The sequence below is a fragment of the Ciconia boyciana genome, chromosome 1 (assembly GCF_034638445.1).
Source record: "Ciconia boyciana chromosome 1, ASM3463844v1, whole genome shotgun sequence".
NCBI classification, from domain to species: domain Eukaryota; kingdom Metazoa; phylum Chordata; class Aves; order Ciconiiformes; family Ciconiidae; genus Ciconia; species Ciconia boyciana.
The window spans coordinates 145136260-145152652 of NC_132934.1; the positions used below are offsets into that span (position 1 = coordinate 145136260).

Here is a 16393-nt window from a genome sequence, read left to right on the forward strand (position 1 = left end):
TGTTGCCAGGTTCCTTATTCCTCTACAGGATGACAATAGCAGGGAAGATTAATGACCATGTGTGCTTAGTTGACAATGAAAGCATCGCTGCAAGACATTTGCTGTGCTGAGTGTTTGGAATTTCTGCTGAATAAAAAACTTTTCTCAATCTTATCCTGGCAGTGGGACAAAATTTGGGCCGGCATAAAGCTGGCAATAAGGCGGGGTACAGCAGGATAGAACTAGCATGTATGCAATAATGCCTCTGTAACCTTGGCTTTTCCCCAACTGTATTAGACTGCCACGAGTGACTTTGACAGTGCCTTCGGCTTAATACCACTAGAGGTCATGCAATGTACTTATTATCTAAGCTGCTTTTGAAAAACGCTCTAATACTGCACATCTAGTAGATGTATTTGTACTGACTGTATTTACAGACACTGCTTTGGCCTCTAGATGTCCCTGCTTTGTATGCACGTAATAACCACACCACAATAAGTCACCCCATCTATTATATTGTCCAAACTTGGAATTTATCTCAAATAGCACACAACTGGGGAAGGATGAGGAATTGGGAATATGCAAATAATATTAATATGAAAAGCTTTCTTTCTAGAATGAAATATCCTATCCACTAAAATAAGGAATAAACAGGGAAAGACAGTGCCGTGTAACATCAAATCCTTCATTACAATAGCACAAGTAGTGGCTTGTGTCTGACCTGACTACTGTGATGCTGATTCCGCTAATATATCTGCCTTGGACTTTTCCTATCTTGGGGGTACAGCTTGAGATAATATTGATTGCATCTTGAAGCAGCTGACAACTGCTCTCTGTCTTTTGATTTAAAGCCTTTTGGTGTCTTTCTGCTCTTTGACTTTGGCCAGCAACCTAGCAGTCAACCAAATAACAAAAACCGCTATCCGTATCATCCACATCCAGCTGCACCTCAAATAGACATGCTTTTAGGGAGCTGTCAGACTTCACATTCTGTCACAACTTGGCCCAACCCCACTATCATAATTTTTCCAGTAGGTGCAGATCTGTTGTGAGAGGGCTCAACTGTTGGAGCCAGCATGTTTTCCCTTAGAGCTTGCCATTGGTATTAGCCAGGGTCCGTCAGGAACTAAAACTTGCCCAATGGCACTGCCCTCACCTGCCTGAGTTTGTTCCGATCCTCACCTTTCGGCTAGACAGCCCCTTCTGCCTCCCTGACTCAGGGTTCTCCCAAGTTGTGGAGAACTGTCTGCCTGTGTAGTCTTTCAAAAAACATGTCTCCAAATTGCCTACACAATTTGTCAGACTCTGTAAAAGGAGATCAGTAATAGTCAATCAGTTGTTTAGTTTCCACAGTAATAAAAATCTACATGAAATTGTTTTCATCCTTTTGAAGCGCCATTCTCTTAGACTTTTGCCGGTCTGGGAAACTCTGGAGATAAGTATTGTTACTAAACTAGATATTACATTCATAATCTCATTGTTGATAATCTCATCTCATTTTATCGTACATTGACAATCTCATCAATGTATATAAGTACCTGAAGAGAGGGTGCAAAGAGGACAGAGCCAGGCTCTTCTCAGTGGTGCCCAGTGGCAGGACCAGAGGCAGCGAGCACAAACTGAAACACAGGAGGTTCCCTCTGACCATCATGAAACACTTTTCCACTGTGAGGGTGACCGAGCACTGGCACAGGTTGCCCAAGGAGGCTGTGGAGTCTCCATCCTTGGAGATGTTTAAAAGCAGTATGGACGTGGTTCTGAGCAGCTGGCTCTAGGTGGCCCTGCTTCATCACGGGGGTTGGCCCAGATGACCTCCAGAGGTCCCTTCCAACCTCAGCCATCATGTGATTACTAGCTAGTTAACTGACATTCTGTCACTCTCTTATTTATTATCTATGTAGGAGATTGTTTAGATTATACAAATTGACTGTATTAGTTTAGATTATACAAATTGACTGTATTACTGTATTGTTAATAATTCATCCCTTTCAGCAGAAAAAGAGCCTATGGAAATATGGCAGGCAAGCTATACCTTCTTACCAAACTAGTAGGCTTCTTCCAAAACTGCAGAGCATGGTGTCCAGCATGATGGAAGCCATTTATCACTCAAGCATGCTTCTCCATGGATATTTTAGGATGTAATATTTATAGGAGAGCTTGTTTTCCTGTAGAAGAGACTAAAGTTTCCTGATTTGTTCCAGAACAAGAGCAAAAATTAGTACCTTCAGACATAACTTCTCAAGATAGATCTAACCTTTTTCTTTCATATGTCTAGCCATGCCTCTGGGCTGCCTAGTTCAGATGAAGCCAAGATACTTAGCATAACTTTACTTACAAAGATTCACTTTCTAGCCTATGCAATGCCTACAGGCATAGCATATTGAGCGTAATCAAGATTTAATCAAACATAATTTTGACTTTCTGTTTCTCTATCAAGAACAGACCAGTGGGATTTTCCAGGAGAGCTTTGTCAAAAGATTTAGTATAATTGTACAAATATAGAATAGAAATATTTTATAACAAATTTGAATGCCACAACACTGTACCCACATTTTTCCCAATCTTTCCTCCTTTGCACTTTAGAACTGCGTTTGAGGAAACATTCTGTAGGCACTGTTTCTTGTAGTGGCCAACTGACAGCTGACAGTAACAGAGCATCCATGTGTGTGCTTGCAGTTTCAAATGATGTTCACATAACTCCTCATAGGGCTAGACAAGATTGATTTTGTGCAGGAGGAGGTCAAATTATAATTCATGTGCCTCCACAGAGGCTCACTTGCTCTTTTCCAGAACTTTTTCAGACTCTTCTGACACAAGTTGAGCCATGGCACTAGGACATTCACTTGTTTAAATATTTATGGAATGTGGTGGGGAGTGTTGAGAACAGTGATCACTTAGCTGCTTTTTCAAGCAATTGTAACACTGAAAGTCATAACCATTATTTGCACCTGCTAAGGGTAATGAACTGCCTTCTTCTGAGGAATAAGAGAAAACCTGCTTTGTCCCTAGTAGGATGACACTTCCTGATATCACATACAGCTAGAAGGGGAAAGCAATCTGTTTGGGTACGAAGAAGATGTCAGAGCACCTTCTGCAGATAAAATTTCTTGACACTTCCTGATATCACGTACAGCTAGAAGGGGAAAGCAATCTGTTTGGGTATGAGGAAGATGGCAGAGCACTTTCTGTAGATAAAATTTCTAGTCATATCTCTCTCAAACACTTTGAAAGTTTACCATGACATAAAAGCTGTGAGATGTGGCTGCATAGTGAGTGGCTTTTGCACCTTGCAAATAGCACAGAACAGCTTTTACTCTAGCTAGACTTTTGTCTACTGGAAAGGCTAATGTTGATTTCTGCATTTGCACTGATGGAAAAATGGCAGTTCTGACATTTTCTCAGATATATGACACCTCTGCAGAACTGGTACTAACAGACGTGTCACAATTGTTAACACTTCCAACAAACTGGAGGTTCCTTCTCGAGTCAAAACATGACATGTTCTTCAGGATTTAATTGCAGAACAATTAGTTGGCTTTAAACTCATGTCTGCAATAAGGCATGTTTTATGGGACCCCAGGATGGGGGGATCTCTTACACGGACACAGGAGGGTAGCTTCTGGCAATCCAACTATTGCCAGAAGTTGGCAATAAGTTCAAAATGGATTGCCATTTGAAAGCACAGTGATGGGAGGTTTTGGATTAAATGGGAAGAAAGGAGAAAGAAAGGGAGGTGTTAAGGCAAGTGGTTGACATACTAGCTGCTCTGCAAGGTTGACCTGCCTGCTCTTCTGGATTAATGTGCTAGAAAATCTGAGCGTGCAAGGGAAGTTGCATAAACGTGCCACATATTAAGATAAGGATTTGTTTGATTTTCCAGTTTCTTATAAGTGCAAGCAACTGAGGCCTTTCTCTATCAGAACCAGTCCTACAACAGCATGTTAGATCAGGGAAACTCTCAAAGTGCTGCTTTCATCGGCACAAAGGGCCAGCATCAACAGACTTGCGTAATACAGAAAAGGTCTTGATAGATTGCGAGCTCTTCAGTGTTACTGACAAGGAGTGGACACTGGTACTGCCAATAGCTCAGAGAGAGAGCAGGGCTTGAAAATAGGACCTCGCATTTGCCTCACATGACATTATTCAACTCTGGGAATAAGAATAAACCCAAAGTGTGTAACAGTTCATGTGATAACAATGACTTTCATAACAAAGGAAATTATAAAAATGCTGAATGGACTGTTTGATGGTACTTCTGGCAGGATGAACATTTTAATAAGAGAAGACTGGTAGGCAAAAGGAATGGGGTGGGCTGATCCATATCTATCTGTATGGTGTTTTGGTCACTCATGTGAATCAATCCTGTGAGTCAATTGTCAACTATGTGCAAATGCACATATTTACTAGCATTTAATACCAAAATCCTCCTGCTTCCCTCCAGGTATGGCTGAACTCTGTTGAATGGCTGGATTTTGTCCTTCGCTCTATTTCAGTGCCATCTCATAGCTTTAGTTTTAAGCCTTTGATACCCCTGTTGTGATCCCATTTGGCCATTGCCTTCCATCTCCCTAAACACGCATCATTGTTTCTGCCTCAGGCGTGGCCTCTCAAACAGCAAGCAGACCAAAGACCTCAGCCTGGGACCAGATAAAAAGTAACAAATGGGAAGAAAGCAGGAATAGAACAAAATGATTGTTTTGCTAAGCAGGCAGGCTGACTTCTGCAACATACATGGTGGCCGCCAGACAGAGGTAACATCCAGGTCCCACCTGCAGAGAACACGAAGGAGGTTTAGTGCGGAACAGCTTGGGAAGGCAGGTGGAGGCCTTCCAGAAAAAGTTTGGAGCACAAACTGTAACCGCAGGGTTATTACAGTGACGGAGCTACCCCTTGAGGTGAGATTACTGATGTTCTTAATGGACTGAAAACACCACAGCAATCTGCTAACTACACCGCTGTAAGACACTGAGCTGTATGAACACAGCTGTCTTCCAAGGATGCAGCCTGGTTTACAGTGATGTATAGACAAGCTTGGCTTGATACCTTTTTTCTTATTTGATATCATACACTCCAGAAGATCCTGTTTAAATGAGTTAAACTATTAATGCACCATGATACCAATCCATGAGTGTAAAGAGACAGCAAACTTTGGCCTGTAGGAACCAAATATACTGTGCATATCAAATTCCTTGGCAACAATATACTAGACAGAACACTGAGTTAAGGACAACTTAATTACATCACTATTAAACTTTGATGCCCTAAACGGACAGAAACAGTCATAATCCCATCACCAGTTTGTGTATGGGATTTAGTTACAGCCACATAGTTCAGAGTAAAGATGAGTTGTGCCCGATTTTGTGCACAACTGTGGTGAACATAATTTTTTTAATTCAGTAAAAATCTTTTGGGGCAGTACCTACTGATGTATTGATTTCAGTGGAGGTGTCCTAGGATAAGGTGATACCTGTGCAGAGGCTACAGGGGCAAGGCAGCAGTGAAAACACCCGTAAATGTGAATGTGGAGGTTTAAAGCTTGTGCTGATTGTAGCACTGACACACCAAACTATGGGTGAATGCTTTCCTTCACAAACAAAGGAGTTCAGCTGAAAAAAAAAAGTAAAACTGGTCTATTATGCTTAACTATTGAAAGAATTGCCTGGATATTTCTCATTGTTGCCTGGGGACCAAGAGGCATAGTGCATAGTGAACTGTGCGAATGTTAAAGGATAAAACACAGGTTACCGGTGGAAGACTTTGCAGAAACTAACTTAAGACCCTGACTGCAGCTCAGCTGAGAGGTAGATGAATTTACAATATACAGAGAAATTGTCTTCTTAAAAAGAGCCACCATACACTTAGTGACAGCCTTTACCCAGCACTATGCAGCACCCAATTAAAAAAAACCAAAACAGAAGAGAGCCTGTTATTGCCATTCAGCTTTTTATTTTACAACTTTATCAGCATTACAAATATTTATCTTTGTGCTGCATACCTGTAGTCTGCCGTGAGGCCTGTAGCTTGTTATATCCTAAAGATATACATTCTATTGTATGTAGGTTGTATATCCTAAAGATACACAATAAAGATTTAGCGCTATAATGCTCTCATTATACCAGAAATGTTAATTCTGAATGTGAGATTTAATGTAAGGCAGTCTTGAGGCAGTAGGTTTAAGAGCTAGGTCTTCAGGGCAAATTAATGCTTTTCATCTCTAAGAGGTTTACAAATGATGGCACTATCAATGTAAACTTTCAGCCCTGCACAATCAAATATTTAAAGGTAATTGCACATAATTATACTGGATTTTGAAGTTTGTTGAGGAGTTTGCATAAATACTATGTTTAAAAGGACTACATATAAACAAAAATGTCAATTTACATAGCTGTCATCTTGAAAATGTTTTTAGAAAGGAGCCTCCTAAACAAAAGTAAATATGACAAGAGACAATTCCAGATCCAAGAGGAAAGGAGGAGGAAAGTTTGGAAGAGAGAGACTCTTGTAACTAGAGCACCCCAATAAATACCCTCAGAAACGGCCAGGCAGCAATGTTAAGAAAGAGGACAGCACTAAAGGATATAGGATCTTCCATACAACTAATTAAACATGTGGCCAAAAGTATTCTGCTTTCTTTTTATGCAAAATAATGGCTAAAATACGTGTTAGAAGTTGTGACTGAAAATAATAATTCTGGGAGAAATGTCACAGGAGAAATGTCAGCACTGCTCACCCCACCACTGCAAACTGGGAGGGAATTCCTCTGGTAGCCAAAGGCAAAGCTGAAGCTTCCTGCTGAAGCTTCCTGCTGAAGCTGACAAAAACAAAAAAACCCACAAACCCGAGTTTTACAGCCATTTGTATTTCTTTAAAACCAAACATTTTAATTACTCGGAATTACCCTGTTTTTTCTTTTTTTTTTTTTTAAAAAGAAAAGGTTTGCGATTCATTAAAGAAAAAAGCTAAAAGAGAAAGTTCTGATTTTGGCTTGTTTGCAAAAAACAAAAAGTGACTTTTCTTTCCCACCCTCAACTCGAGATGATTTTAAAACAGTAGGTATATGCTCTTTTTTTTTTCAGCAAAGAAATTTCAAATGAAAAATACTGATGAGCTCTATTAATTTCCTACAATTGCTTTGCTTTCTAGAAGCAAATCTCCAGTAGGATGTATTCGAATGGAAAATCCCAAGTTAACAATTTGCGTTTAGTAAGTTTTCCTGTATGTGGGGGAAAAAAAAAAAAAAAGAAAAGAAAAGAAAACACCCCACGTGGGAAAACACTCGAGTGACTCGAGTCAGTACATTCTCACTCTTTTGGGAGAACTTGTGCAAATTCATAGAGACCCAGAGGCCCAGTGCCTGCGTTTATTCCCTTCCAGGTCTCACGGAGTCCATCAAGCTCCTGGCCCAGCTCGGTCCCGACCAAGGGCAGAGCGGGCTCCAGGGTGATGATTTCCAATGCCGCACCCGTGTAACAGCTGCCCACCGCCTTGCTGTGCGACGCCGGGAGAGCGGGACCGGGATCGGGACCCGGACAGACCCCGCAGCGCTGCCCGCGCCGCCGAGGCGGCACCTGGGGTTCCCGCAGCAAAACCGGCCCCGCGGCGGGGTGGGGCGGCTCTCACCCACCCCGGCGCTCCCGCCGCTTCACCTCCCATCTTCACGGAGGAGGGAGGACACTGCGGCCTCACGGCGGACGACCCTACGCTCCCCGGCCGAGGCCGCCGCCGGCGGGGCTGCGCCTTTAAGGGGCCGGGAGAGACGGCGGTGGCGGGCGGGCTCCTGCGCGCCAGGGCCGCTCCCTCCCGCCGTCCCTCCTTCCCTCCCCCGCCGGCCGGGCGGTGGGCAGTGCCCGCGGGCCGCCGCCGCGGGTGTGGGACGGGGAGCCGCGGCAGCCTGCCCGCAGCCATGGCTCTGTCCCTGCGCCGCCGGCTGCCGGTGCTCCCGCTTCTCCTGCTGGCAGCCGGCGGGCTGCGGGCGGCGGAGCGGAGCAGCAGCAGCGCCATGGAGGAGCTCGCCACCGAGAAGGAGGCGGAGGAGAGCCACCGGCAGGACAGCGTGAGCCTCCTCACCTTCATCCTGCTCCTCACCCTCACCATCCTCACCATCTGGCTTTTCAAGCACCGCCGCGTCCGCTTCCTCCACGAGACCGGCCTGGCCATGATCTACGGTGAGTCCCGCCGGGGCCCCGGCACCGCGTCTCGGCCAGCGCCGCCCGCCCGCTCGCTCCTCAGCCCGGTTGCCCCCGCTCCTCCCCGGGCAGGCGGCCCTCTGAGGGCCGGTGTCACCCCCGGCAGGTGCCGGGAGGGGCGGGGGGCGGCCCGGAGGCGGCGGCGGGCCCCGGTGCTCGGCTGCGCCCCGCCGTGTCGCCGCGCCCCCGCTGCCTGAGGTGAGGCGAGGTGCGGGCGTGCGGCGGCGGCGCTGCGGCCTCGCGCCCCCCTCATGGCTGGCGGGCGGCAGCGCAGGGTAGGCCGCACCCCGGGGGGAGAGGGAGCCCTGCCGCGGCAAAGCCCGTCGGTGTCGGTGCTCCTGGATCCCCTCCCCTCGCCGGCGCCTTTCCTGGGGCGGGGGGCAGAAGGAGAGGGGGGGACACGGCCCGCTGCCTCCCGTGCGGCAGCAGAGCCGTGTCCTGCGCCAAGGTGCGCTCTGCCACCGTCCCCTGGCCTTGGAGTGGCTGTGCTGGCAGGGCGCAGCGTTTTAGTAACCCTTCCTGCTGTAGAAAGCGAGCTTGCCGGGGGTGCTTCTAGCAATTTGCAGTACCGGGCCATGCAGGTCATCGCAGTAATGATTTTGGAAAGCGCTATCTAAATGCCCCCGCCGTGCTGTGGCACACAGCGTGTGAAAAGGAACGCGTTTAAACTTTGATGCTCTGGGGTTTGCTCACTGACTGTTGGCGTGCCGCTGTCAGGGGCGGCCTGAGTTTGCCGGTTACTGACAGACTGCAGTGAGAGCAGACACCCTAGACAGCACCCACAGCTCATCTTGAGCCCACCTGGTGGAATAAGCGCTGTACTGAGTTGAGTTTGTCGTCTCCAGCCCCCCTCTCCACCAGTGAATGGGAGCAAAGGGAAAATAAATCCCTTGGCAGAAGATGTGTTCTCCCCTGCGTTTGTGGGGCGGATGATTCAGAGGAGCTGGGCTCTGTGCTGGTACAGTTAATGGCTGGCGCAGAGGTCTGCAGGTGAGCCTGAACCCGCGGCACAGAGTACTCTGCTGTGAACTCGCACAATTGTATTTCGTGCGCAGTTTGCTATGCAGAGCATAAACAATTGTGATGAGGAGCAGCCATCCATCTAAAAAATGATTTGTCTGCCGGTGATTGGCTACTGCCGTAGCGCCAGGGGCACTTCTTCTCCTTCGTGAGCTGAATCAGTTCCTGCTGAATGGTGTGAAGCACCTACCCAATGTTGGTTGGGATAAGTATATTGAGGATAACCACAGATGAGAAATTCGGCACTCAAGGGGAGGGGGAAAGTGAACCGTTTCCTCCCTGATGAGTACTACTGCTCGAGAGCTACATGATTGCTTGCAAAGCAGTGGAATTTTCCTCTGCTGATGCTTCTCTCAAACCATCCCAATTTGCTCTTAGTCACCGATCTCTCTGCTGCATTGCTGTGTATTTCACATATGCTTGTTGCTGAAAACTGACAAATTAAGGACTGGGCATATAAATAAGTTATGCACTAGCATGATAATGCTTAGCAGCTGAATAGTGCTCAGGAGATGGTAGAATAACTGTATATGTGCTGATTGGAAGAGACAGGGTAAGGCTGTGTTGAAGACATTTAGATATTACCCTGGTGTTGTCACCTTCAGAAAGCTCATTTATGTTTTAAGACCATTTCAGTGATTTAGGTGGTTTACTTTATGGTGGAAATCTTGTGTATGTGGGAGTGCTAATGTATGCACTACAAGTACCAGGGCATCAAGGGCATTTGGGTATGCATTTTAATCAGCCGTGTGCGAAACAAGAAATTATTCAACTGGAGAACTTCTGCCTCTCGTTAAACTCAAACTAGTTTACTCCAACATCCAGTTCCTGATCCATGAAATGGATGCTAGAATCCCAATTCGATGTACAAGTGCTGGTATCCTGTATTAGGAAAGGCACTACACTATAGCCCTTTCTGCACCAGAGGCAGCACTGCTGAAAGAATGATTGGCTCAAGCCATTGCATGTTCTTGGTGTGCCCTTGTTTAAATAATTTTGTTTCATAGATCATTCCTCAGCACACTCGCCTTCTAAATGCACCCCTTTAGTATACCAAAATACAAATTCCCTCCCAAGCAAACTGACTCTTGCCACGTTGTGGCAAACATCAGAGGAAACACGTTTAGTGAGTTCAGTTCCTTTCTAACACTGTTAGCCTTCATGCCAGTAAAGCTCTGCTGAGGCCTGGCTTCACTTAAGTATTTTGCAGACTTCCTTTAGAGCAAAGAAAAAACCCATAGCAAGTGTCATAGTAACTGTCTATTTTACTTCTGATAACCAGACTTTACTCTTCAAATAGGAGTTTCTTCTCTTCCTTCTTTGTCACTTAAAGGATAGTGGTTAAACTGAGAGATGAGTTTCTATTTTGCTGATAACTTGGTATCTGAGAAATGCATGTTCTTCAAACTAGGTATGTATTTAAAATGCATATATTTGATAAGCCTGACTTAAACACAAAATTACATGGCAATATTTCAACCAAAGATTTTGTAGTCCTAAAACCACAAGTATGTAGAATGAAACAGTTCTGGGGGTCTAGGTGCTCCCGTAAGTATGTATTTCATAGTATGTTGTTGATGTAGGCTCCAAAGTCTGCACGCTAGGTAACTCACATGGTTTTATGGTCAAGTCTATAGCACTTGTAACATCTGTGTTCAATTTTTCTAACAGAAAAAGCAAAGTGTTTCTATTGCAGCAGTCTTCAATGCTACCTGAGTAAGTGGCTTTCATTTACAGAAGTAAGCTAGCACTTCAGTGCTGATTAATTTTTATTGTGGAGGCAATGACCTAGGAAAAACTGGCTTGTTGCACCTAAAAACCCTCCAAAACTGTTGGTTTCACAGTGATAAATCTTTGGATGATTGTATTAGATCAAATACACATTTGACCTGAGCTAGTTAGAACTGCAGGTCTTGATGGTTGCTTGCTTCCTTTGTTCTTTAAGAAGAGGTGATGGAGCTGGATTCCTTTTTTTCTTATCTAGCCATGTTAATTTACAGTAGTGTGCAATGAGACCTCTTTCCCTGAGCACAGTAGGAATCAGATGTCACGACATTGGCTTGAAACAGTGAGTGGAGAAGCTGTCTCCAGCCAGAGCTTTAACCAACACTTCTCACTTATCTTTTCTGAGAATCCAGACACGAGCACATCCTGTTCTACTTTCATGATGTTTCTGCTGTTGATTTGATCACACTTCTGTTAAAGACAGCATGTGTTTTACCCCTCTAAAAAGACCTGTGACCCAAGTACTGTTGGTGCTGCCAAAGTTTGCATTTCTTCCAGACTTTGAGTAGCATGTTTTCTGCTGCTGATTGAATGAGAGGCATCTGTCATGCCTGACAGTTTCAGTGTGGTAGTCTAATTATCCAGTCTTCAACAGAACAAAGGCTACTGCCGCGTTCAGATTTGCTGTGTTTTATATAACTTCATTGTGCTAGCTGCTTCAGTTGAAGATTACAAAGTCGTTAAAATCATTCTGTAGTCTTCCCATGTTTCTTATTTCCTGTGTTGTCCCTGTCCCTTCAACAGACAATTGCTGCTTCTCTGTCTGTATTATTCTGATGTGTTAAATATCTTTCTCTGGAAACATCTGTTAAGATGTGAAATAACATGAAGTTTACATGAATGTTTAGTGACTTACAGTGCTGCTTTTTTCCTGATGTGCAACTTAAAATCTTATTTTTGATGAAGCAATGTGAAAGTTACAGACCTCAGCTGTATGTGCTAGATCTGACAATTGTGTACATGAAAGAGGAAGGGACCTAATTTTTTCGAATGTCATAAAATACTTTACACCTAAGGCTACAGGTTCAGGCACAATGCTGATTTGAATTGATTATGCACCATGCCATCACACTGTCATTATCCACAGGGCATTCCGCAAGATGCTTTTGGCTTATGAAGTGCCAAATACATTGAATTCTGATCTTGAAACTGTAACAAGGGTGTTGCTCTGTGGAAGTTAAATACTTGCATGGGACAAATGTTCTGCAGCTGCTCCAGCAACAGTATTACTAATGCAAGTCATTATGGAGCAATTAAAAAAACCAAACAGAGCAATTAAGGAATTGAGACTTTGCTGACACACATATTCCAACTTGTGATAGTGATCATGATGCTGGCTTTTCTTTGTGCTGGTCTGAGTCCCAAGGGTAAAGTGTTCTGAGCTGCGTTTTTCCTGAAGAGGTTCAACTGTGCATGGCAACTTGTCTTTGGCAGGTTTCTTCACTCTGTGCTGAGGAGCATTGCCATGTGGTAGGGAGCCACAGGATGTGGACCGTGCACCTTGAGAGCTCAGGGGAGAGCTTAAGGATGGGAAGTGATGGTGGCTCCCCAGCACCCTGCTCTTTAGGAAGCAGCTATCTGGATATGTTGATGTGTCCCAGTGGTATCACTCCCATTAGGCAATTAGTTTGTCCCTTTTCATAAGTGATAATTTGGGTAACTGGCATCCCACATCAGCACAGGTGTCTGTCCTACCAGGCACCTTCTCAACCATGGGGTTGTTCTGGAAGCCACATGTGCTACTGCTGCAGGTAAAAGTAAAAGCAAAACTGGACTTGGGTACAGAGAAAGAAAAACAATATATCAAGAGGCATATGAAACTTATATTACCTTTTGTGGATCAGAAATGAGAGATAAGAGGTACATGTTCAGGATAAAAATATCAGATTTGTTCTGAAATACTCTGTATCAGACTAAATTTCTGTATCCACAGAGTAGATACAGAAAAGGCCTATTTTTAGCTCATCTGGCTGCAGTGCTCTATTACAGTTCTAGTCTCTACACATATTAGAGATGACCTAACACATCTCCACGGCCATCAAAATAATGGCAGTGTTGGTATTTAATAAGCCACTTTCACATAAGCCTTCTAATACTAGATTTAGGAGCATAACTCTGAGCACCCAGTTTTGAGAACGTTATCCTTTCTCTGGCAACCTGCTTGTTCTTCCTGGATATTCTTTTAAATCACTTGGTTACAGGCTTTCAAAGTGAGTCTTGCTCAGTTTGTTTGGCTGCTTAGGATCATTTTAACTGTATTGCAAATCTTGTCTGTAAGCTTGCTTTGTGGCCTGTGACTGGATGGAACTTATTTTGTCTTGTGAGAGATTTTTGGAAGAAATGCTATATCTCTGTTATTAACCTACCTGGATTTCAGATTTGCTCTTCAGGTGGGGTAGTTGGATAGCTTATAAATTGCTAATGTTTCTGAAATGTCTTTGGAATACAATTCAGCTGTAGTCCTCAGGGCAGTGATTTTGTGTGGTGGGGTTTTTTTGTTTGGTTGGGTTTTTTTGAGGGAGGGCAGTGATTTTAATAGCAGTTAAGATAAATCAGTTCATTTTTATGTTTGTTAACTTCAGCTTAATGAGATGTTCTATCAAAGCAGCACCAGAATACCCTTCTGATCACTGGCATGAGCCAAAAAAGAGAGAAATGGCAACTCTGGATTTTCTCTATGTGAGGAAGCCTTTGGTGACATTACTGACTGTTAAAGCTAGTACTACCCAACAACAGCACACAGCTGTAGGAACCAGCTGGAGGCTGAAGGGAAATATATATATACTGTATGCATATACTGTAATTCTCATCTGAATTAGAAAGTTATTGCAAACAGATGCGAGTTCTGTAATATTGCAGAGCTCACACGTGTGCCTGCCTTCTGCTCCTGTGTGCCTGCTCAGTGGCTGGTTGTGTTGGTAGGAGCGTGTTGAACTGCGGGTAGGTAACCTGATGGCTGGTGCACAAACTTGTTGTCAGATGGTGAGGTGGTTCTGCAGCGTGTTACAGGTTACTGTTGCTCTTGTCTGGGCCCTGTAGGAGTCTGAGGTTTTCCTTAGTCCACTTCAGAAGATTTTTTTTTTGCAACCATTTCCAATTTTTCTTTGCTACCTTGCAATAGAAATATGACTCTAAACAGGTCCTCCAAGGAATCTCCCTAAAACAACACAAGGACTCAGCTCCTCTGTAGATGGAGAGCATCTGCTGCTATTCCAGTAGCTTCTGCTCTTGATACAGGTGAGAAGACTGAAAAGGGGATGGTGAAGAAGCGCATAAAAGCTGTCAAATCCTACAAGATACCCAAAGCTGCTTCTCAGGTGCTGATGGTGTCCCCACCTCAGTGCTGCTCTGCTTAGTAATTGGGGCTCTGTATGTTTTGGGAAGAAGGTGGATGGGACAGATCAAGTCTTGGTTTTCAGCTGTCTCCTTTCCCTTTGGTAAGTTAGGCCTTTGTTTTATGGATGATCACAGAAAGGGTAATAGGGAGTGTTTCCTTGGCTATGTTAACAAAAATCTATGTAGTAACTAGTGTGTAATCTTATTTCTGGGTTTCACAATACTTCATTGACTTATGCCTTATGCAAAACAAAATGAACAATTCAAGCATTGTTCTTTCCAATATTTACTTTAAAAAAAGTTGTGTTGGACTGAAGTGATTTGAGCTGTGCCTTCCCTTGTGTCTTTTACACACCTTTCTTGCTTTCTGTGCTCTAGAAAGACTAGAGCATCTTAACACTGAAGTCCCCTTCACCCCAAGCAATTAGCCACACAGCAGAGTGCTTTCAGAAGTGCTTCTGGTTCATCTGTACAACCAGTTCTGTGCAGCATTCAGGTGCACGACTGCAACCTGTGAAAGCCTTTCTAAACTACTGCATGTCCTGGGCTCACTAACAGAGGTGGAAACTCTAAAGACTTCTTCTGTGTGTGTGCTCCCAGCTCCTACTGTCAGCAAAGTTGGTACAATGGAAACAGGCATAAGCCTTGCCTCTGACTCGCTGGAGCTCAAACTCTCCCTTCTCAGGGAACTGGCCTTGCTTCCAAGCTGGGATGGTTTCCCAGAGTGCGCACACATAGCTCTGGAAGCGATGATGGGAAGGCTCGATTCCCTGTGACAGAAAAGTGACATCGTTCAGCTAGTTATGCTCCCCCTTGTGTTATCTGTCCCCATGAACCTCCCTTTGAGGGTGCATAGTAGCCCTTTTTCCCCATCCTTTCTTCTGAAAGTTGGAAAGTTGGCCTCCCCTTACTAACCTACTCTACAGAGTAGTTCAAGACAACATCTTAGAGTTGGGTGAAACCTTTCCCTTGCTTCTGGTAGGGACACGATAGTTCCACCCCCATCCCCTGCTATCTGAACAACTGTTTTCTCTATTAGGTAGAGGTGGCAGGATCCATCCCCCCTACTGATCTAGAAACCAGAAATCTGAAGCAGGAACCCTAGGTCAGCTATCATTTAAAAAAGAAGAAAAGATAAGCCTCAGAGCTATGGTGTATTATAGGACATCATCTGCAGTGCAGAAGTATGTATCTTGGCCTGTCAGGGGCCAGAAGTAAAAGTATTTTGCAGTTCCTATCTTGCCCTTTAAAAGGTGCTGCATACCATGGATGCTCTTTCCTTGCTCACGTGCTGACTGCTGTATGCCTGGCACTGAGCTGCTGAGCTGTCCCTGTGTGTTCAGGAGACAGCCTCAATATTTAACTCAAGGCTGTTGTTTCCGCTCTGACAGCCAGAAATACCAGCTTGTAGACTTTTTTTTTTTCAATCACAGTCCTTTTTTGTGACTCAGGATTAGTGCTTTATCCCCATTTAATACTGAATATAGCCTTTCTCCCCCTGCTTTAGGCTAAGTGTTGTCTATATTGAAAGGATGTGATACAAGCAATTATTTTTTTAGAAGGGTATTTATCTTGAAGGGGTTTTTACTAGTGTTGTAAAAAAAAAATACACAGTTTTTCTCAGCAGATCAGATCTTTTCTGTGTCTACTAAAGATGGGTAATTTAGCTCAAATGCACTGCTTTTTTTTTTTTCTCCCTATTAAAAAGCACTTCAGTCTGCAATTAACTGACTGTGAAGGGAGAAAAGAGAAATGGTATAAAACTGCTTTTTTTTTTTCATGCCCTGAAATCAGACAATTCACTTCCCTTTAGAAGTGCCTAAAGGGCCTTGAAACCTATGGTGGAAGAAGCTGAGTTTTTTTATCAGGGAGAGATAGCTGAAGGCTCCCCCTCAATTAGAGTAGAGATGAACTGTGCTCTTAGCCAGGGGAGGTGTGTGGTTTCTCTGCTTTCTTCCTGGCTTCAGTATTTCATGTTCAGTTTCAAAGGCTGGGTTTAAGCTCTGCATTTCTCCTGATAAAGCTGTATGTGAGCCATGCATGGAAAAAGATCACACCCCTACCCAGTAGGTCTGTCCTGACAAAGC

At 44.3% G+C, this 16393-nt stretch overlaps 1 protein-coding gene across 2 annotated transcripts in view; it reads left to right on the forward strand.

The window, feature by feature from the left end:
- The first annotated feature begins 7812 nt into the window (after window positions 1–7812).
- Window positions 7813–16393, forward strand: part of SLC9A7 (solute carrier family 9 member A7) — a 78800-nt gene continuing 70219 nt past the window's right edge. For both annotated transcript variants that reach the window (XM_072849597.1, XM_072849596.1), the window contains exon 1: window positions 7813–8144. In XM_072849597.1, the coding sequence (XP_072705698.1) occupies window positions 7883–8144 (262 nt within the window). In that variant the 5' untranslated portion in view covers window positions 7813–7882. The remainder of the gene's footprint in view (window positions 8145–16393) is intronic.